Source organism: Eucyclogobius newberryi, unplaced genomic scaffold (assembly GCF_026437365.1).
Source record: "Eucyclogobius newberryi isolate DKJ021-1_F unplaced genomic scaffold, fEucNew1.0.hap1 SCAF_21, whole genome shotgun sequence".
Taxonomy (NCBI): domain Eukaryota; kingdom Metazoa; phylum Chordata; class Actinopteri; order Gobiiformes; family Gobiidae; genus Eucyclogobius; species Eucyclogobius newberryi.
In genome coordinates, this window is record NW_027315846.1 from 21,246,816 (window position 1) to 21,268,655 (window position 21,840).

At 43.1% G+C, this 21,840-nt stretch overlaps 2 protein-coding genes across 2 annotated transcripts in view; one reads left to right on the forward strand and one right to left on the reverse strand.

The window, feature by feature from the left end:
* The window catches only part of fancm (FA complementation group M), a 46,764-nt gene that overhangs the window by 22,400 nt on the left and 2,524 nt on the right, over nucleotides 1-21,840 (reverse strand). The window contains exons 5-13 of the mRNA XM_072458395.1: nucleotides 7,711-7,842; nucleotides 7,242-7,374; nucleotides 7,049-7,141; nucleotides 6,860-6,955; nucleotides 6,567-6,742; nucleotides 5,903-6,109; nucleotides 5,592-5,829; nucleotides 693-841; nucleotides 321-485 (exon numbers count right to left, since the gene is read on the reverse strand). Of these exons, the coding sequence (XP_072314496.1) occupies nucleotides 321-485; nucleotides 693-841; nucleotides 5,592-5,829; nucleotides 5,903-6,109; nucleotides 6,567-6,742; nucleotides 6,860-6,955; nucleotides 7,049-7,141; nucleotides 7,242-7,374; nucleotides 7,711-7,842 (1,389 nt within the window). The remainder of the gene's footprint in view (nucleotides 1-320; nucleotides 486-692; nucleotides 842-5,591; nucleotides 5,830-5,902; nucleotides 6,110-6,566; nucleotides 6,743-6,859; nucleotides 6,956-7,048; nucleotides 7,142-7,241; nucleotides 7,375-7,710; nucleotides 7,843-21,840) is intronic.
* soul3 (heme-binding protein soul3) lies at nucleotides 15,832-21,397 on the forward strand. The gene is made up of 5 exons (XM_072457522.1): nucleotides 15,832-16,123; nucleotides 17,988-18,082; nucleotides 18,921-19,062; nucleotides 19,135-19,318; nucleotides 19,481-21,397. Exons 1-5 carry the CDS (start codon nucleotides 15,892-15,894, stop codon nucleotides 19,650-19,652), a joined length of 825 nt encoding a protein of 274 aa, XP_072313623.1. The 5' UTR covers nucleotides 15,832-15,891; the 3' UTR covers nucleotides 19,653-21,397.

The window sequence follows — 21,840 nt, forward strand, 5'->3', positions numbered from 1 at the left end:
TTTAAAAGGCTCTCTTTTGTCTGCTGTTGTTTTGGATATAGGACTGCATGGAAACTGAAGCAGCCAGACTAAACAAACATAACATGGGCGAACATGTCAAATCTGCACAATACTGTCTAGGAATCAAACTCAAGTGTGTGCAGGGCCCATTGCACCACTCTCTCACCTGATCTGAACTGTAATATGTTTTTCATAGTGAGAGAAAAGTCAAGAACATGAATGAAGTAACTCAAGGGCACGTTGCAAAAGCTTTGTCTTGTGGTGGTTGCTGAACCCAGTTATACTCCGGCCTACAGTAAATGTACAGTACGTTTTCTCACCTCAGGTTCATCTTTCATTTGGTCGATAAGCTCCATGATCTTGATGAAGTGTTGGCAGCGAAGTGAATGGTCTACAGCATGTGTGGGTAAGCTTTTGTTCTGCCAGTGTCTCCACTCACATAAAGACAACTCCCGGGATGGAGCAACACGCGTGGACGCCGGTTCCTTTGAAAACAAACATTTATCAAATCAGTTAAAAACATACATACTAGTCCAAGTTTTTGACTTTAGGCTAACCTTACAAAAGCTCATGCGCATTATCCTCCTCATCACCCACACACCTACACGTGGTTACATTCCTCATGATGTATCATTCACTTAACACCGTGTCATCTACATGTATTATCATGTAATATATGCATATAAAAATACCTGGTTGTGCAGATCTGTGGGAAAGGACAGGAAATGTGATGTCTTCAGGATTGGATGAGTCTGATCTTCATCCAGCTTCATGGTGGAAGTCCATACCGAATATTCTGTGCTGTTTAGAAAACCGTCTGATACGGAGGTGCCTTGTTGCACTGAAGTAAAAGAAAATAATAGACTTAGCAAAACACTGATTAATATGTGTGATTAAAATGTTTATTTGTAAGCATTGGACAGTGTTGTCTAATGTCTACTATGACTACACTTGACCTGATCTGGTCCTGGTTTGAGCATGTTAGACTGGATAATAGACAACATTTTGTCCTGATTTTGGCCCCTATTTCTTCACGATTCCTGATGTGGTTGGTGTCTGTGTGTATCGTACAAGTGTGAACAGATCCTTATAATAAAGAAGACAATAGTAATAGTAATAATAAATATAGCCGCAAGCGGCAATGATCGGCCCTCGCTACGCCGCCGCCACGCCGCAAGAGGAGGGGGCGCTAACGCGCCCCAATTGTCCTTTTATTACGCCTACTGCTGAATCTGTGACGCTGTCACATCTTCTCCCCTTTGTTTTACCATCAAAAAGCTATTTTATTTTGAATTCTTGGCAAAATGTGCGGCTTTGCCGCACAGACACCGTGACTCTTTGAATAAAAATGTGGATAACTTTTGATGGTCGACCCCTGAAGATGAGTCTCACCAAATTTCAGGTTAATATGTCTAACGCCCTAAGAGGAGTTTGTGAAAGTCTAAAGTGTAAACATGTTCTGGCGATTTCCCCATTGGAATAACATGGAAGGTTTCGGTCATCGTTACGGCAAAGCCATAACAATTATGACATGGGTCTCATTGACTTTTTTGATGGGGATGCCAAAATTGAGTTGTGTGTCAAATTTCATAAAATTTCTCAAAACTAAACATTTAACCTCCATACAAGATCTGTAGGGGGCGCTGTGGCTCCAAATTAATTTATTTCACTTCAAGTAGGTTTAGGGCAAAGAGTTTAACAACTGATTCTAATTGACGCAATTCGGACTTTATCTGCGCAAACGGCAGAAATTTTAAATATGGGAGATTTCTGAAATTTTAGTTACAGTTTGCGGCTTCGCCGCACAGAGACCGTGAGAGGTATCAATGTAATTTGGATAACTTTTGATGTCCCACTCCTCAGTAGCATTTTCACAAAATTTCAGCTTTTTAGGGCCAACGCCCTGGGAGGAGTTCGTAAAAGTACGACGTTTGGAAAAACTCCGAAGTCATGTTTAGCCATTTTTGAAGCAATATGGCCGACATTTGGTTGGGGGGACGGCGTTGCCGTAATAATATTTTTTACTTCTCTTGTCACCATCTACCTCTGCGCCAAATTTCATGATTCTACGATCAGATTTTTTTTGGGTCATTCCCCATCTCTCAATGCATTTTTGGTACATTTGGTGGCGCTGACGCGCCAATTTTTTTATTTTAGAAAAGGGAAATAGCCAGAATGTAGAGAGGCACGATTTTTAGAGGTGTGCAAATTTTTGTGACTTTTCGTCAATGTTCACTGGGTGAAAAATAGGGGGGTTGGTAGGAAGAAGAGGAAGAGGAAGAGGAAGAGGAAGAGGAAGAAGAAGAGGAAGAAGAAGAAGAAGAAGAAGAAGAGGAAGAGGAAGAGGAAGAGGAAGAAGAAGAAGAAGAAGAAGAAGAGGAAGAGGAAGAGGAAGAGGAAGAGGAAGAGGAAGAGGAAGAGGAAGAGGAAGAGGAAGAGGAAGAAGAAGAAGAAGAAGAAGAGGAAGAGGAAGAGGAAGAGGAAGAGGAAGAGGAAGAAGAAGAGGAAGAAGAAGAAGAAGAAGAAGAAGAAGAAGAAGAGGAAGAGGAAGAGGAAGAGGAAGAGGAAGAGGAAGAGGAAGAGGAAGAAGAAGAAGAAGAAGAAGAAGAAGAAGAAGAAGAAGAAGAAGAAGAAGAAGAAGAAGAAGAAGAAATATAGCCGCAAGCGGCAATGATCGGCCCTCGCTACGCCGCCGCCACGCCGCAAGAGGAGGGGGCGCTAACGCGCCCCAATTGTCCTTTTATTACGCCTACTGCTGAATCTGTGACACTGTCTTGTTTTGGTCATCGCTACGGCAAAGCCATAACAATTATGACATGGGTCTCACTGACTTTTTTGATGGGGATGCCAAAATTGAGTTGTGTGTCAAATTTCAGATAATTTCGCAAAACTAAACATTTAACCTCCATATAAAATCTGTAGGGGGCGCTGTCGCGCCAAATTAATTTATTTCACTTCAAGTAGGTTTAGGGAAAAGAGTTTAACAACTGATTCTAATTTGATGCAATTCGGACTTTATCTGCGCAAATGGCAGAAATTTTAAATATGGGAGATTTCTGAAATTCTAGTTACAGTTTGCGGCTTCGCCGCACAGAGACCGTGAGAGGTATCAATGTAATTTGGATAACTTTTGATGTCCCACTCCTCAGTAGCATTTTCACCAAATTTCAGCTTTTTAGGGCCAACGCCGTAGGAGGAGTTCGTAAAAGTACGACGTTTGGAAAAACTCCGAAGTCATGTTTAGCCAATTTTGAAGCAATATGGCCGACATTTGGTTGGGCGGACGGCGTTGCCGTAATAATATTTTTTACTTCTCTTGTCACCATCTACCTCTGCGCCAAATTTCATGATTCTACGATCAGATTTTTTTTGGGTCATTTCCCATCTCTCAATGCATTTTTGGTACATTTGGGGGCGCTGACGTGCAATTTTTTTTTATTTTAGAAAAGGGAAATAGCCAGAATGTAGAGAGGCACGATTTTTGGAGGTGTGCAAATTTTTGTGACTTTTCGTCAATGTTCACTGGGTGAAAAATAGGGGGGTTGGTCCCGAGAAGAAGAAAGAAGAAAGAATAATATTCCGATGCGAAAACAATGTTTCCCATTTTCCAAATATCATAAACTATACATTTTCGGAAAGCGCTCGCGCTTTCCTACCTCATGGTGTGGGTCCCTGGTCACTGACGGGTACTTTCGTTAATTTTGAGTGGGCTCCGCCCACTTTGTGTTTTTGGCCCTCTATACAGTAATAATGTTAAATTTTTGCATTACATGTTTATATGCACGGAACATGCAAGAGATGGGGAACGTATTCGTGAGCTACTTAGCGCAAATGAGTGCTTTATATGGGGATGACGACCGCGAAGCGGTCGTCATCTCAATGTAAAGTGCTCGTTTAGTGCGCACTTTTGCACGGGCTTCGCCCGTTTACAACAGTAATGTTCCATTTTCCTACTACTAATTAGTATGCACGGGGCGTGCGTGAGTGAAGGAGTGCGTTAGTGAGTGTTTGGAAGTGGGCGAGCGCTTTGCGCTCGATTTCGTGCGCACTACGTGCGCACTTTCGCAGCCGTGCTTTGCACGGCCTTACGAGATTAATAGGCCTCTCGCCAGCTTGTGGCGCTCGGGCCTAATAATATTTTTAGCAAAAACAATATAGCCGTTTGCACTATAACAACAAATTATACATCGTTTGAAAGCTCTAAGCCTTCCCGATGCCGCCATGGGGTGGAATCATCATTACGAGCGCTTACGCGCTCGTCACTCCCTATTCCGTCGGGATGCCCCGCCCACTCCCCATAGACTTCCATTGATTTGAGCAGATACAAGCATGGCCCATGCCTGCGGCATGGATTCTCGCGTACAGGACGATGCCAGGAGGGTTTTTGGAGGAATGCAGCGCTTCGCGCTGCTGTTGTCAACAATTTGTGAATGGGCTACGCCCATTCACAAATTGTTGACTATTTCTGTCATAGCAGGAGTAAGTATGCATGATCCATGCCTTCGGCATGGGCTAGTTCACTGTACTTGCCAGGGGCGACGGGGCACCAAACATGCGGGGACAGTTGCAACGCTGCCTTCGGCAGCGTTGCGGGAGCAATAGGCCCTCCGCCCTGCTGGGGCTCGGGCCTAAATATTCCGATGCGAAAACAATGTTTCCCATTTTTCAAATATCATAAACTTCGCCCGTTTACAACAGTAATGTTCCATTTTCCTACTACTAATTAGTATGCAAGGGGCGTGCATGAGTGGAGGAGTGCGTTAGTGAGTGTTTGGAAGTGGGCGAGCGCTTCGCGCTCGGTTTCGTGCGCACTGCGTGCGCACTTTCGCAGCCTTACGAGATTGATAGGCCTCTCGCCAGCTTGTGGCGCTCGGGCCTAATAATAGTAATCATTATTGTCTATTTTGGACATTTTAAATTGGACAAAAATGTGATGCTAAATCTAAAGGGGGTTTCTTTCTAAATAAATAAATGTATGAATCAATTATTGAGTGACTTTAATGTAGATCTGATGGACGCTGGACATCTTATTGATATTCGACAAGGGTGACATGATCCACGTGGAAGTAAGTGGTCCTCAGAAATAATCAAATATACCATTAAAGGCGGTATGGACAATTTTTGGGCGATTTGAGAACGCAGGCGGAAGTGCGCATGCGCACTCCCCCGTGCGGACTGATACAACACACACGTGCGTTTGTTTATTAGCGCAACGGATCGCATCGCATCTCTCGTCTCCCGTAGATTTCTGTCCACTTCTGCGTCAGCTCGAACTGTCTTTCTCCGTCTTCATTTTGCCCCGCACACTGAGGGAACTATATTATGATAGATCCATGCGCTTAGACACGCGGAAACGTGGGACAAGCCGCACGCGGCTGCAGGTGAGCGATAGGTGCGTTTTATGATTGACACGTGGCAGGACTAATGATTTATCCACGCCACGAGGAAATATGATTAAAAATTTGCTGAAAAAAATCGTCCATACCACCTTGGCTAAACGATTTAAAAGGTAAATTTTTATCACATTGACTAGTATTTCAAAATAGCAGTATGTTAATTGTCAGTGTCTGCCTTGGTAAGAAAGTACTAACTCAGGCTGTGAGGATGAATGAGTGAGGTCCTTCCTTCTGTATTAGACCTCCGTCCTTTCGAGCGCCTGCTGCTCTCGCGGGGGTCAAACTGCCCACAGGTGATGTGCATCTTGTGGAGAATGGGGTTCACTTCGTCGGGCAGCATGCGAGGACTGTCCGGGTACATGATGAAGCCGCTGTAGTTACTGGTGATAGACTTGTAGACACTGCGCTTGTTGCTTTGGCTCTGATTGTAGGTCTAAGAATTGTACATTTATGAGACATTCACAATTATGGTGAAAATGCAGATTAACCCGTGGCTTGAAACTTACTCTCTCTTCGCGACCCTCTGCCAGGATGACAACGATGCGTCCCTGACGTTTACGTCCTGTGCGTCCCATTCGCTGCACAAGGCGGATGGGATTCTTCTGAGCATCAAAACACACTATAAGATCCACTTCTCCGATGTCCAGGCCTTCTTCCCCAACACAAGTGGATACTAGTGTGTTGAATCCGCCTTGTCGAAACCGCTGGACTACCTGAAGTAAAGGCAATGCTGCATTGTTGTTGTTTTTTTAACTAGCAAAAATTGGGTGGGATTTATTAAGACATGTGCAAAATTATAACAGCAACTTGTAATTTTTTTTTTTAATTAGAACTAGTGCAAACCAGAGGATACAGACATTGTGGCTTTCTGCAGCTACTCCCAAATAGTAATACCATCCAAAGTCAATAGCCTCAGGGCGTACAGCTACATCGATCATTCAAATTCACCTCATTACTTTCAGATTAAAAATGAGCTCATGTTCTCTGAGGAGGACCAACAATTTTGCTTCAGAGAAAAGAGAAATTTGAGCATTTTGAGGAAAAAGATTTATATGCACCCATGAGAAGAACTTCAAAGTTTTGTTGCTCTATATTTGTTTAACTTTGTGTGTTTCATGTATATGTATAAATGCTGGTAAATCTTAATCACATAGATATAATAGTGTGTACCTCAAGCTGTTCTTTCTGGGTGAATCCTTTGACTCCTTTCCCAGCTGAAGCTTGGCCCATAAAAGTCATCACTCGGATGAGAGGAGCGTGGCGGTTCAACATGGCGGCAATCTCCTGCACACTTTCACGGAATGAGGAAAAGATCATCACCCGTGTGCCAACTGTTCCAGCCAGACCTGCGGGTGAGACGAAAGACCAAAACATCTCTTAAAGAAGCTAACTCTGAGGGTGGCACCGGAGGTTAAGCAGCTAGCCCACTAAAGCAGTCTACAACATATCACTGTGTAAATTACCCGTTGTTGCCTCGGACCACTGTCTAAAGTGATGAAGCACCACCTCTTCTAGTTTCTCGAGCTTGGGGTGACTGTACACAAATGGTTCATCTGGACCTACATGTGAGATAACAAAGAGAAAGTCAATTGGAAACATTTGCAGTTTAGTACAGAACATTGTGGTAAGTAGGAAACAGGTGAATGCAGTACCAGCTGGTGACTTCATGAACATGACGTCCATCTCTTGGTAGAGGTCCATAAAGGTGGGAGTTCTCTGCAGTTCATTCCTGGCCCTAGACATTTCTGTCAAAGAAACGTGTTAAATGTAAATGTAATGTTGGAGTTGATTACAGTAGCTATGCTTTGCTGTAAAAGTGAAGTTATTATGAGGTGTTGTGCCGACCTCGTGAGCCGTCCATGACGCTCTGCACGTAGAAGAACAGAGACCTGAGCCCCATCTGCATTAGCAGCTCATAACCATGGTACAGACTGATGCAAAGGGCAAAGTCTCCCTCCAGCATCCCCTGCTGTGGACCCTGTACAGGAGAGCAGAGCAGAGGCAGTTTTCATTGTGATGTGTTTTGCATACCGGTACAATTTTAATTGTATGATTCAAGTCATTTTACTCTCTTCCAGTAATTAATGTAACTTCAAAGTTTAGATTGGCTGATGTACTTCATTATAAGAATAATTAAAAAGCCAATTTACTACATTGTTTCTCTGAGAAATTGAGAAAGTGTACAATTTGTTTGTCTCCTCCATTCAAATAGAAAATGGTGGAAGGACGTCCATCTGAAATCCACCAAATGAATCATGCGCCGGGAAACACAAAAGGGAGGTCAAATGTAGTCATCACACAAGTGTTTTCTTGCCTTGATGTGTGGAGGTGGGTTTTTGCGGAACTGGTCTCTGGCAAGAATGAGCTGATACTTGCTCAGCGTCCGCAGATCCTTGTGTCCCATTGCTCGGTTTAGGACCAGGCGAGACATGAACTTCTCCAACACCTGTAAAAAATCACAAGTAGGTCAGTGATATAAGGCTAGTTCCTGGAAAAATGGTAACACTCCATTTTCACTAAGTGTGTGGTGAAAACTGAACAGCGGACCTACTTTAGGAGCGAACATAATGGCAGACTAATGGTGGGCCCATCTTCCTGGCCTGCTTTTAGAGTAATTGGGAATGAAATAGAAGTAGTTTGTCAGACAGACAATCTAAGGCCAGCGCTTTTATACTGGAGCAAGCAGATAACGGAACGGGGCCATTGGATTTGCACTACATAATTGTGACGATGCTTGACACAAAATAATAAAGAGGAGGATAACTACAAATGAGGAGGAACAATGACAATGTTGCACCGTTTTATACATTATATAGGTCTCTTACAGGAGAACTAGGGCACAAAATATGACTCACTAAAAAACATGCAAATATTGTAACATTATAACAGACTTTTTTTTTTAAACATATGCATACATGAATATGTATATAAATCAATTTTACATATGTAAGAGTGAGCTTCAGAATATATTCCAAACTCTTGTGTAAAGGAACATCTTTATGAAATTTGAGGATTTAGCTCATACAAAAGGAGTTGAATAGCATTTGTTAATTCCCCTGCCCTTTCTAAACACAACCATAGCTAGATGTGGCCTTTAGAGCCACATCAAGGAGGTCACATCACATAACAAGGTGAACAACCATGGGCAGGACCTTCTAAATATATTAGAGAAGATAGATACTGTATATTGTGTTGGGAAATATAACCATTGTCACACTGCACAATCCAGGAAGATTCTGGATGGCAGTTGGTTCTATACAATGAGCATTTATCATCTTCAAAACAATCAATGTGTTAATAATTCCTTCAATTTCTCAGGTGAAGCCCACAAATGATTAGTCCACACAGGTTTAATATTATGTGCACTGACAGAGTCATGTTTGTGATAGCTCCATGCTGTAGGACCCATGATAAGCCTGGTCTGTGTGCTCTGCAGCCTATGTCAGCGGCCCATGGATGAGTGTGTACAACCAATCAAATGTTGCCACTAGTGTCTCCTCCTCCCCAGGGATTATCCATTCTCTGCTCTGACCAGTGGCTCTTTTAACTAATGGGCCTGACCAGGTCAGTGGCTGTTAATCCAGCACGGCCTTGTTCTGTTGAACATGTTGGTTTCTCAGAAAATATGACTGGGCATGTGCACGCACAAATTTACACGTACACAATGTATTTGCTGAATGATAGAACAGACACTGAACTAGGTATCTGCAATTAGTCCAATTTTGAGCTTTAGGGCCAATAGTTTCAAACCAACAAGGATATTTTAAGAGTCTTAATCGAACGGTAAGAGCCAATTCTAGAGCCAAGGAGTATGATAATCGTCAGTGTGTGCCTTGGTCAAAAGGTACTAACTGAGGATGAATGAGTGAATGTTGTCTAGTAGAACCTAACATTAATATTTCAGTCTGTACACATTTAAATCCGTAGTTAGTATTTATAGTGCCTATAATAACTTAACCTTGTAAAGTTAGATTATACAAAAACATTAATCAAATAAATTGTGTTTTGCTTGAGGTCCGCTCTGATGAGCAGTGCGTGCCGTAGCTTTAGGTATGTGCGGTAGCTCCAGGTGCTTTCACACCTTTTACGACACAGACAAAATGTACAATACATCCCTTCAGGTGAAACGACAGGAGTATTTTAATCAGACATTTTTGAGGTGTGAACACTTATACAATTGTACTGTATGTACTTCACAATTGTACTGTATGTACTTCATAAAGGAAAATTATGCCAGACTTTTCCTAAAACGCCCGACTAAAATTGACAATGTCTTTTTCAAAGCTGAAGCTAAGTTCACTGAAAATGAGACTTATGGATTTATAATAATGGGAGGAAAGTTTTTGTGAGAGTTTGGAGTACAAACTGACAGTCGATTTGACTGAAAATAAGTGGGTTTTAGTTTTCTTTTCATCTTTTATCTTCCCAAGATGATGATCTATGTTTATGAGATGGTGAACAAAATGGAATGAACGGCGAAAATGAACAGGGTCTGTACAGACCCACCGGATTATACAGTGGCTTAAAAAAGTGTTACCCTGAAACTTTTCCACACTTTGTCACATCACAACCACAAATTTAAATAAATTGTACTGGCATTTTTTTGTGAAAGAGCAACACAAAGCAGCACAATATTGTGAAGTAGAAGGAAAACCATCATACAAAACTTTGATCATAAGCCAACCCATTTAAAATGTTGAGTACTCTTTTCAGTAGTAAGTACAGATTTTATTCAGCCATTCTCCACGTCCTCCATATGACCCGGCTTTTTCACTGTTGGCCTGTATAGGAATTTTCCATCGAGCTTCATATTCTGGATAACACCAGTAGAGTAACAGTTCTAATTTGAGCTGAAATATATTTTCAAGACAAGGCAGAACCTACTTTTGATAGTAGTATAGATACGAGTTTTGAATTGGATATGGGTTTTTTGCCTTCCCAGATAGGTATATTTTTTCAGTTTAAAAACAGAAAACAGCGATGGAGATCGGGAGGGTCTGGAATATGTAGAGAACTCTGCGCATAACATAATAATAATATCTATAGGTTCAATCCTTTGACTTTAAGGTATTTTTATGGTGGCAAAGAGAGGGGTATAGTTTTTCCTCTATAATAGTTTACAAATCTGTATTTAGAACTACAACCAAACATTTAAGAGATTCCGTTTCCCATTTGAATGGATCTTTCTAAATGTCAAAGGGGGTCACAAATAAGATGGAAATTCAGTTTCTGTTTATTCAGTTTGCATCCAGACATTGGACCAATATAATGACTGAAAATCTATCACATTAGTTATGAATGTTTCTGGTTTGATCAGAAATTATTATGATCCATCCCCTTCATTGTAACACCATGGATTGTTTTTGACTAATATATTGAGCCAATGGTTCCAAGAACAAAGCAAACAAATGCTTTCCAGAGAATTTTCCTCAACATAAGTATCAATGTCATTTGACAAATGGTCATTGAAACAAAGGGTCATTAAGCAGACTGGCAAGTCACAAATAACAGCAAGCACAAAATCCATTTTAGTGTCAAACTCCTTTGTAATATTGTCTTTCATCTTGCGTGAGGCCGCCATGATTGCCAGTTCCACCACTCTTCTGGTTTCCCCGGCCTCGGGTAGTGAGGCAGCTCCTGAAAGCTCATTATGCTGTACAATGCATCTGGAAAAGATTCACAGTTTTTCTACATTTTGTCATGTTACAGCCTTATTCCAAAATTGATTACATTCATTATTTGCCTCAAATTTCTACAAACAATAGACCATAATGACAATACGAAAGAAAGTTGTTTGAATTCATTGCAAAATTATTGAAAATAAAAAACAAAAAAGCACATGTACGTAGATATTCACAGCGTTTGCCAGGACACTGAACATTGAGCTCAGGTAAATCCTTTTTCTCCAGGGCTCTGGGAGAAGCAGGTCAGATCACAGCTGACCCTTCTCAACCCCGGACAGAGTCGATTTGAGCCACTCCCCTCAGGCAGAAGGCTAACGTCCATCCGGACTAGAACCTCCCACAAGAACAGTTTCTTTCCCTCTGCCGTTAGACTCATGGACACTTCTCAACACCTGCCACGTAACTATAATTTAATCAACAAACACTCTTTGCTCTACTTTTTTTGTAAATTGAACTGTACATTTTGTGTACTCTCTGTGGAGAGAGGAGAAACTTCCAGAAGAACAACCATCTCCACCGCTCTCCACCAATCAGGCTTGGATGGTGGAGTGGCCTGACGGAAGCCACTCCTCAGTAAAAGGCTCATGACAGCCTGCCTGGAGTTTGCAAAAAAGGACCTCAAGGACTCTCAGACCATGAGAAACTAAAATCTCTGGTCTGATGAAACAAAGATTGAACTCTTTGGCTTGAGGAAGTGTCATGTCAGAAGGAAACCAGGCCCTGCTCCTCCTCTGGCCAGTACCATCTCTACAGTGAAGCATGGTGGGGCAGCATCACGCTGTGGGGTTGTTTTTCAGAGGCAGGAACTGGCAGACTAGTCAGGATCAACAGAAAGATGAATGCAGCAGTGCACAGATATCCTTGATGAAAACCTGCCCCAGAGCGCTCTCAGACCGGGGTGAAGGTTCATCTTTCAACAAGACAACAATCCTAAGCACACAGGATAACAAAGGAGTGGCTGCAAGACAACTCTGTGAATGTCCTTGAGTGGCCCAGAGCCCAGACTGAACTTCTCTGGAATGATCTAAAAACAGCTGTGAACCAATGCTAACAACCAACCTGATGGAGCTTGAGAGGTTCTGAAAAGAAGAATGGGAGAAACTGCTCATAAATAGGTGTGCCAAGTTTGTAGCATTATACTCAAAATGACTTGAGGCTGTAATTGGTGCCAAAGGTGCTTCAACAAAGTATATAAGCAAAGGCTGTAAATACTTTGTACAAATGCTTTTTTTTGCCCTTTTATTTTTACGCTGTCATTATAGGGTATTGTTTGTACAATTTTGAGGCAAATAAGGGATTGAATCCAGTTAGGAATAAGGCAGTAACATAACAAAATGTGGAAAAAGTGAAGCATGGTAAATGCTTCCACGCAGAAATGACAAGTTTCCCCAGGTGAACACGTAATATATTAGGTGGATATTCAAAAGATTTCCACCGTAGCCAAGCCATCTTTACACCTGCTCTTGAGATCATAACCTAACTCTTATGTTTTGAACTCTTCAATACGATCATAACTTCTAATAGGTTTAATTCTCAATAACTCATGATCAATTGTGATTCATATATGGACCACAACAACAGTGTCAACTACAGCCACACAGAGCATGCTCAGTAAAACTCTGGCAATGATTGGTCTACCAGCTGAGCGCAAGTGACTCACTTGTGCTTTTATTAATAGCTGCGATCACTTCGAGTGCAAACTGAAGAACATTTCTGGATGCGCTCTGGATGAGATAACAGGTAGCACAGAGCTGTTACGTGTTCTTGTAAAATGTTTTTTCAGTTCATTTTTTAAGACTCTAAAGATATACAGAGGTGAGACAGGGGACCTTTTAGGTGAATGGTTGCTGTGAAAAGACCAGCAGGGGCCCATTAGATCCAACTCCCAGCTGAGTATCATTGTATGAGGTTAAACACTCCATCCTCACCCACATGACACACTATTTTATTATTATGATGGATTATATAATGTGCTTACTATGCTAAGTAAGCTAAACCTAACCCTATGCCCGCTTAAGTCTGCAGTGGTGGTTTTCTGTGCAGGAGGAGAGGACATTTAGACAAATCATCTCAAACAAAACGTTTTCCAGTGGTCATAATGGCAAAAAAAACATCACAAATTATCTCCATTGTAGGACTTTTTATACATTGTATACAGTTTGTTCTATTTATACTTATGGGCTGAATCTTCAGTTTGTTGTAACATTTGAAATGCACCAAATGTGCTGCGAGAGGCCAAAACTACTGCTATTATAAAATGTACATCCATATAATGCAATAATAACACAATATATATATATATATTATTATTTTCAAACATATATAATGTTTTATGTTTGCCATAAAAGCAGATTTTAGAATCTAAAAAGAAGATATTTTTGAGATGTGCTGACACTGAAAGGTAGGTAGACCACGCATAAACGGCATGACAAAATAATAGGCCAATTTGCAGTTAAGTTATTATGTGCTTATAATTGTATGGCAAGTTAAGTCTGTGAATATAGAAATATATTTATCTAAAACCCAAATAAAGAGCCGCATTATGAGCAAGAAATTAAAATACTGTATATATTATTATTTTCTCAAGTTCTCCTGATTTTGCAACGGCTGATACAAGAGAAGATAGAAGACTTTCGCCACAGTGAAGCTATTTTAAGCTACATCGGCTTGATTTGAGTTCCCGCGGCCAGTCGCACATGGGTCAGTCATGGGTCAGTCGCACATGGGTCAGTCGCACATGGGTCAGTCGCACATGGGTCAGTCATGGGTCAGTCGCAAATGGGTCAGTCATGGGTCAGTCGCACATGGGTCAGTCGCACATGGGTCAGTCGCACATGGGTCAGTCAGTCATGGGTCAGTCGCACACGGGTCAGTCGCACACGGGTCAGTCGCACACGGGTCAGTCGCACACGGGTCAGTCGCACATGGGTCAGTCGCACATGGGTCAGTCATGGGTCAGTCGCACATGGGTCAGTCGCACACGGGTCAGTCGCACACGGGTCAGTCGCACACGGGTCAGTCGCACACGGGTCAGTCATGGGTCAGTCGCACATGGGTCAGTCACACATGGGTCAGTCGCACATGGGTCAGTCGCACATGGGTCAGTCGCACATGGGTCAGTCGCACATGGGTCAGTCGCACATGGGTCAGTCATGGGTCAGTCGCACACGGGTCAGTCGCACACGGGTCAGTCGCACACGGGTCAGTCGCACACGGGTCAGTCGCACATGGGTCAGTCGCACATGGGTCAGTCATGGGTCAGTCGCACATGGGTCAGTCATGGGTCAGTCGCACACGGGTCAGTCGCACACGGGTCAGTCGCACACGGGTCAGTCATGGGTCAGTCGCACATGGGTCAGTCATGGGTCAGTCGCACATGGGTCAGTCGCACATGGGTCAGTCGCACATGGGTCAGTCGCACATGGGTCAGTCATGGGTCAGTCGCACATGGGTCAGTCGCACACGGGTCAGTCGCACACGGGTCAGTCGCACACGGGTCAGTCGCACATGGGTCAGTCATGGGTCAGTCGCACATGGGTCAGTCGCACACGGGTCAGTCGCACACGGGTCAGTCGCACACGGGTCAGTCGCACACGGGCCAGTCGCACACGGGTCAGTCGCACACGGGTCAGTCATGGGTCAGTCGCACATGGGTCAGTCGCACATGGGTCAGTCGCACATGGGTCAGTCGCACATGGGTCAGTCGCACATGGGTCAGTCATGGGTCAGTCGCACACGGGTCAGTCGCACACGGGTCAGTCGCACACGGGTCAGTCGCACATGGGTCAGTCGCACACGGGTCAGTCGCACATGGGTCAGTCGCACATGGGTCAGTCATGGGTCAGTCGCACATGGGTCAGTCGCACATGGGTCAGTCATGGGTCAGTCGCACATGGGTCAGTCATGGGTCAGTCGCACATGGGTCAGTCGCACATGGGTCAGTCGCACATGGGTCAGTCGCACACGGGTCAGTCGCACATGGGTCAGTCGCACACGGGTCAGTCGCACATGGGTCAGTCATGGGTCAGTCGCACATGGGTCAGTCGCACATGGGTCAGTCATGGGTCAGTCGCACATGGGTCAGTCGCACATGGGTCAGTCGCACACGGGTCAGTCGCACACGGGTCAGTCGCACACGGGTCAGTCATGGGTCAGTCGCACATGGGTCAGTCATGGGTCAGTCGCACATGGGTCAGTCGCACATGGGTCAGTCGCACATGGGTCAGTCATGGGTCAGTCGCACATGGGTCAGTCGCACATGGGTCAGTCGCACATGGGTCAGTCGCACATGGGTCAGTCGCACATGGGTCAGTCATGGGTCAGTCGCACATGGGTCAGTCGCACATGGGTCAGTCGCACATGGGTCAGTCGCACACGGGTCCGTGCTGAATGGGGCCCCTATTTATCCGCTCGGAGAAGGAGCGGGCCCCGCAGCGTCACGTGCTCCGCCCTCGCCTGCTATAAACACGGCGCTCACTCCTGCCGCGGACAAACGTCATGTCGCACCGCGCTGTCGACGCACAAACAGAACTGCAAAACTAGATTGGGCGAATATCGTTTCAGTGCGCGCAAAATGAAAGGATATACATAATTCGAGTCCGTTTATTATCTTCGGAAAGAGTAGTGCGGTTTTTTTTCCCCCTCTCATGTGGAAATCATCAACGCAGTGACCGCGGTCGGTAAGCGCATTAGCGGCGGAACAGCTTTGCGTCGTGCAGGTCGTTGAACCGTCGTGTACGCGTTAAAAAAAAAAAAAAACATCTGAATTAAGCATATTTCTGTGCGGGTTAGAACAGCTTTACGAACACAAAATGGACCGAGGAGGCTGTCAGATGAGCGGCGGCGGCGGAGGGGAGAGCGTCGGGCCCGAGCTACCGGGAATGATCACTCTGGAAGACCTGGAGTCGTTCTCCGAGGACCAGCTGTCGGACTCCGGCAATGGGAGCCTGGAAGACGGCGAGACCATGGAGGAGGAGGGTCAGGGCCGGCTGCTGCACTACTGGCAGGACGTGGCTCGGGGACACCAGGTCGAAGTTCCTGAAGGTACCACGCCGCTCTCCCCCAAGTTTTCACTGTTTTCTTCCGCAAAATCTCCCAAAGTTGCGCTTAAAACGTTGACTTTGTTTGCTTAGTTTGCGGAGATACCGCGGGGCATGTGGTTGTGTGGGCTGGTGACCTAGTTTGGAGGGAAAGGAAAACAGTCTGAGCCAGGAGCGCGTTAGGCCGCACTCCAGAGCATTCTCAGTGCAGTGGAGCTAAAAAGGGATAAAGCTTCAAAATACACAGAAAATACTCTCTGGGCATAGTGTGGGTTTGATCTCAATGTGTTTGGGTGAGTCATCAGATCCACAGACCCACGAGGCATGACAATTATTATCTTATTATGCATAACAACAATCTATTTACACACACTACCTTACAAACAACACAGGAACTACATTATGGGCTGGACAGAAGAGTAAGCAGTGTGTTTGCAAAGTATGACGTCTCATAATAGGGTATGAAAACTGAATGAAAAGGGTCCTCCAGAATGCCTTTTGTGAGTCAATTAATTGGAGTCACAGATCCAGCATGTGTTGTGCCCATACTTGAACAACACTGGTCTCAAGACACAAATATGACTCAAACAAAGTCTGCGATTAATGTGTGATAGAGCTGAGCAGCTTGGACGGATTTGTTGTAGCCGACTCACGGAAAGTTACAGTATATACCAACTGGTGAATGAAACCATCAGTCCATCTCTTATTTGGATTATATAATATTTGTGTATGCTGTAAAGTAAAGTTGTAGTTCGTAGAAAGTCAGTTGGCCCAGACTGGCTCGATTAGTCTGTGTGATCTATTTGCAGGATGTCTGGAATGTGGACGGGTCACACAAGGCTCCTTCCCTTTTTAAACCCAGATATGAAAATGTGGCTCCGATTTGTCACGACATGCTCCTCAATTTATCATGGCTACATCGTCCAGTTCTCTTCCTTGTTTTTAAGATGGTAGCTCTGCCAAACTATCTGAAAGACATCAGTGCTCTGCAGGGGACCGTCACAGACTTTTCCTTCTTCATTTTAAAAGAGAAATAACAGGCACCCTCCAGGAAACAAAATGAAACCAATCAGAAGTGTTTCATATTGAGGAAATGGTGTTTGAAAACTATCTGTGGCACATTTTATTATTTCCATTGGATAGAAATGCTTGAAGTAGCGAGAAATTCAAAATCACGCACTTCTGTTATCAGTCAGTCGTAATGAGACTGGACTAAATGAAGGACTTGCTGGAACATGTGTCTCAGAAGGGATTAGGGGGGCATACCTTCTTATGTTGTTTCTGTATTACACCCGGCCGGCACTGGAAATGCTGTATTAATACCAGGTTTTTCGCACATTTCAATGGTAAAGCTGGTTCAAAAGCTGTTTAAAGCATCTCTAGTTTTTCCGGACCATACTGGGCACTACATTTGCTGCCATAGAAACCTGTATTACCTGTATTACAGTGCAGCAGTAACGCAGCTTCCTTATCTTGAAGGAGGACACAATCTACCTTTATTAAAAACACACACAATAAATATGTTTGTCTGTGGACTGTATTTGGCAATAGTGGTTTGTTTTTGGTGACAAAATCATTTTTCAGAACTAAGAGACATAACACCATTGTCACCTACAGTCTATACCCAGCTTAGTTAGTAATAATAAGTATTACTCTGTGGGACGTTCCGGCGCCGCACAAACCCATCTGGTACCAGCTCTTCTTAGCCAGTCCCTGCCAGAAGTGTGAATGACTTAGGACGTCTTAAACTGTATGTGGCATGTGCTTTCTGGAATGAAAGGTCAATGGCAAATGGGTACAATTGTTTGTTTGAATGTTGGAAACGGCAAATTGACCGCTTGTTCGTTTTTTTGTTTGTTTGTTTACAGATATGGCCGAGCCCATTCAGCAGCTCACAACCAACAACGAAGGCCGCAGCGGCAGAGAGCGTGTGCCATTTACACTCCTCACCCGCAAAGAGAAGGTACGCAGCCCCGTGTGTTACTGGAGGGTTGGACAGTTTCTGCATCGTGTTCTCTTTATCTTCAGTGATAAGGGAAAGTTACAAAAGCACTTGACAGTGTGCTCTTACAAAGTCAAGTCTATTTGAAAAAAGTATCTCTAGAATTGGTAAGAACTGCGATAATTATGCCATAGAATGTATAATCTAATAAAAACACTCAAAAGTTTGGCACAATTCAATGTAGCGCATGCATCCATTTTGTGATCATATTGTTTGTCTAAAAATGTAATAAACATCTTCTCATTTTTACAACAAAAAAACTGAACCTAAGGTCCGTGTGGAGTACATGAGGAAAAAGAAAAGAAGAGAAAACGAAGGCCAAAACTTTGGGTGAAAAGAAAAAAGGTTCTAGATTATACTTGAATTGACTTCTTTAGGATCTGTGCTTGTGGGTCAAAGAAAGAGCACTCAAAAATCACTCAACCTCATTGGCCTATAGAAAGAACAAGGGTTAATTGGTTTAACTTGATTTAATGAGTTAATCAAAGCCTGTTAGAGACTGTAGTTAAACTAAGAACATTATGACCCCCTATTCTTAGAACAGCGACTAGTTTTTAAATAGAAAACATACAGTTGACCAGCATAACCTATAAAGAACAGATTTCAAGGAGAATGCATACAGTTAGACATGTTCCACTCTCCATACAGCCAAGAGTAAAACATAATCAGTATTGCACTTATTATACTCCACTTCAAATCAATGACAAAACACATAGGACACTGTTTAATGAGACTGAAATAATTTTATCAAAATTGTCCCCTAATGGAACAGTCCCTTTACTTGTCTTTTCTGTTTTAGTGTGGGGAGCTGCTGTATGAGAAACGGCATTATGAAAAAGGCCACTGGGCTTGTATTACAATGCGAGAGGAGACTTACGAACAGAGCATCTGCTATGGATTTATGAGGATCATGAGATACATCTGCGAGCAGAACTCTTCGGGTAACCTCCCATATTCGTGATCTTATCTTGGAGAAAAAGTACTAGCTTATGAAAGAAGGGTTTATTTTACAGGTCACTACCTGGGCATGTCCCTGCCCATTGTGACAGTGGTGCGCACAGACGAGAGCCGCTCAGTCTTTGCTCATGATGTCACTGTGGCCTACTACCTTCCTGCAGTGCATCAGGCTCAGCCTCCTCAACCCACTGACGGCGAGATTGCCATTGAGATATGGCCTGCTGCTGTTGTATACACACGGTCAGTAGATACCCAACAGCATTGCCACTTTAATTGAATGAGCATAAGTTTTGCTTCAGTAAACATGAGTAAAATGTGCAATATTTAACTTCAATAATTTATAGTATCCCAGATGCTTACTAGTATTGCTATGAATGTAATCTCTTTCCCACTCATTTGCAGGCCGTTTACTGGTCCAACTAATGAAGTGAGCATCATGAATCAGATCAACACTTTGGCAGAGCTGCTGGACTCTCCCAGCGAGTGTGTCAACGATTCCTTCATCATCGCCGGCTACACAAACCCAGCTCACAGCAACCGGCAGAACGAGATCTGGTTTTTGGAGCGAAGCTGAGGGCCACAATATTCAAAACTCCATCCTATTTCTGATTCGTGAGAAAAATTAAGACTGCCCCCTGTAAGCTTTTTAGAGACCCCCAATATGACAACAGCCTGGGCATTACATGGGGCATATAGGAATAGAACCCTCACTCTGACCTCAGCGAGTTCTTATCCACTTACGAACTGAACCGTCACTCCAATTCCCTGCCATGGTCTGGTTGAGATAAGCACAGGGCATTGGTGGAAGTGAGCCGGTGTGAGTGAGACCACAGCCTTTCCGTACTGGACTGTTCAGCAGACCCCACTCCCCATGACACTTTGTAATGTGCCACAACATTTTGTCACTATTTTGCTAATTGCTATTCTGGACTAATTGTTTTAAGTTACAGGATACACATGTAATGCTAAAACACTGCTATAGGGTGTGTAGTTAGTGCAATAGATGTCAGACAACACAATGCACTACAATGGTAAAACCTCAAACCTCGCCTCTACCTGAAATTACTCTGGTAGAAGCATAAATAAGCTCAATGTGCTGGACACTTGGAAAGCCGCACATCATGTGTCGGATTGAATGTACAGGGTAAAGACACATCCAACCAAACTGTTTCAGACTACTGCTGGATGACAATCATGACTTACTATTATAATATTTTCACTCAAAAAAGTTCAATGCATTCCATAGGTCATGGAGACGAACCACACTCTCTCCTTATTGATACCTTTCAGGGACATCATTGTGTTCACTGGGTTACACAGTATAACTGTTGTAGCTCTAAGTAAGCAAGCTCTTAACTCCTAGTTTAGATATGCTGGATATGGTTAAAACAACGCCCAGAATGAGAACTAACTTGAGTAACAAAGCTTCAAACAGAGCCGGCCCTCCAGTTAGCTTTACCCTCAAGAAATGTTGACACTATCACTTGAAAAGGTATAATTTCTCTGCTCTACTATTGTAAGTCTGTTTGCAATCTCTACTGTCCTGCAAAGGCCACAGCTGCTGAGTAGAAACCAGAAAAGACATAGCACAGAGAAGAGCTCTACTGTGATAAATGATGTATATGTTTAAATTGACTATACAGTTTACAGTATAGCTATAGTATTTTTCATTTTCTATCACAGATCTGCGGTATATATAAGTGAACTGTGTGTTCACAATATTTTTTTGTACATGAACTAATGCAGCATTGCAGTGTTACACCAGCCATACAACAGTTAAAATATGTTGTTTTCTACAGTCATAGGTTGATTGCTTTGGCACCACAAAATATGCAAGTTGCATTATCTGGACATGAAGTAGCCAAATCAACACTGTGAGGATCAGGGAGCCAGGGCTGCTGAAGCCTCATAAATGTTTTTATTAGGTATTATAAAAGGCTATTGTTGAAAAGAACTACTGTCAAACATTAAGGTGGACTTGTGTGATGTGTGTGTCCTTTCTTTTGTTAAAAGCAGTTTAACAGTGAGCAATTCACATCCAAAGAGTTGGCTAGCATTCAGTTACTTTGCATTCAGTGACCGAAGTATTTTAAGTTCCCTTTAACAGACAAGCTGTTCTTCTGCAGAACTGAAACAAATCAATTATGTTTTTCTTCTTTGCTTATTTTAGTGTTTTGCTAAAGTGTGCTGTACTGTGAATATGCAAGTGCAAAAGCAGCGGCTACTGTGGTTATGTTTCAATAAAAATGTGCTTTTCTTTTGTATTTTGGCCTCTGCTGCGATGCTATCTGGTTTTCAAATAAAACGGGGAAAAAATGACATGAACGACAATGGGAAATGACTGTACTCAATAATGAAAAATGTATAAGGACTACAGCAATTCAAACATGTACCAAGACTTAACCACCACACACAAAGAGTAAACATGCTTTAAATAAAACAGCACTCCCTTTGCCAACGATGACTTAAGACTTGCGGGAGGCTTGAGATGAGACTGATCATAGGAAACATTAGTAAGCAGGTTATAGAGGCACAGAGGCTCCAAACAAAAGTATAGGGAATTGAGTCAAATCAGGTCAGAGGCAAAACACAACACTACCCTGGACATATGCCAAAAAGACTAGAAGAAACCATAACCACTGAAACAGCTATTTAGGGCACTACATTTACTACTAAGGCTTTCTTTTTTTTTTACTGAACATTACTTGTAAAGAGGTTGCAACTTCTTATTTTATATTATCTTTTTTTCTGGGCTGAAGGAT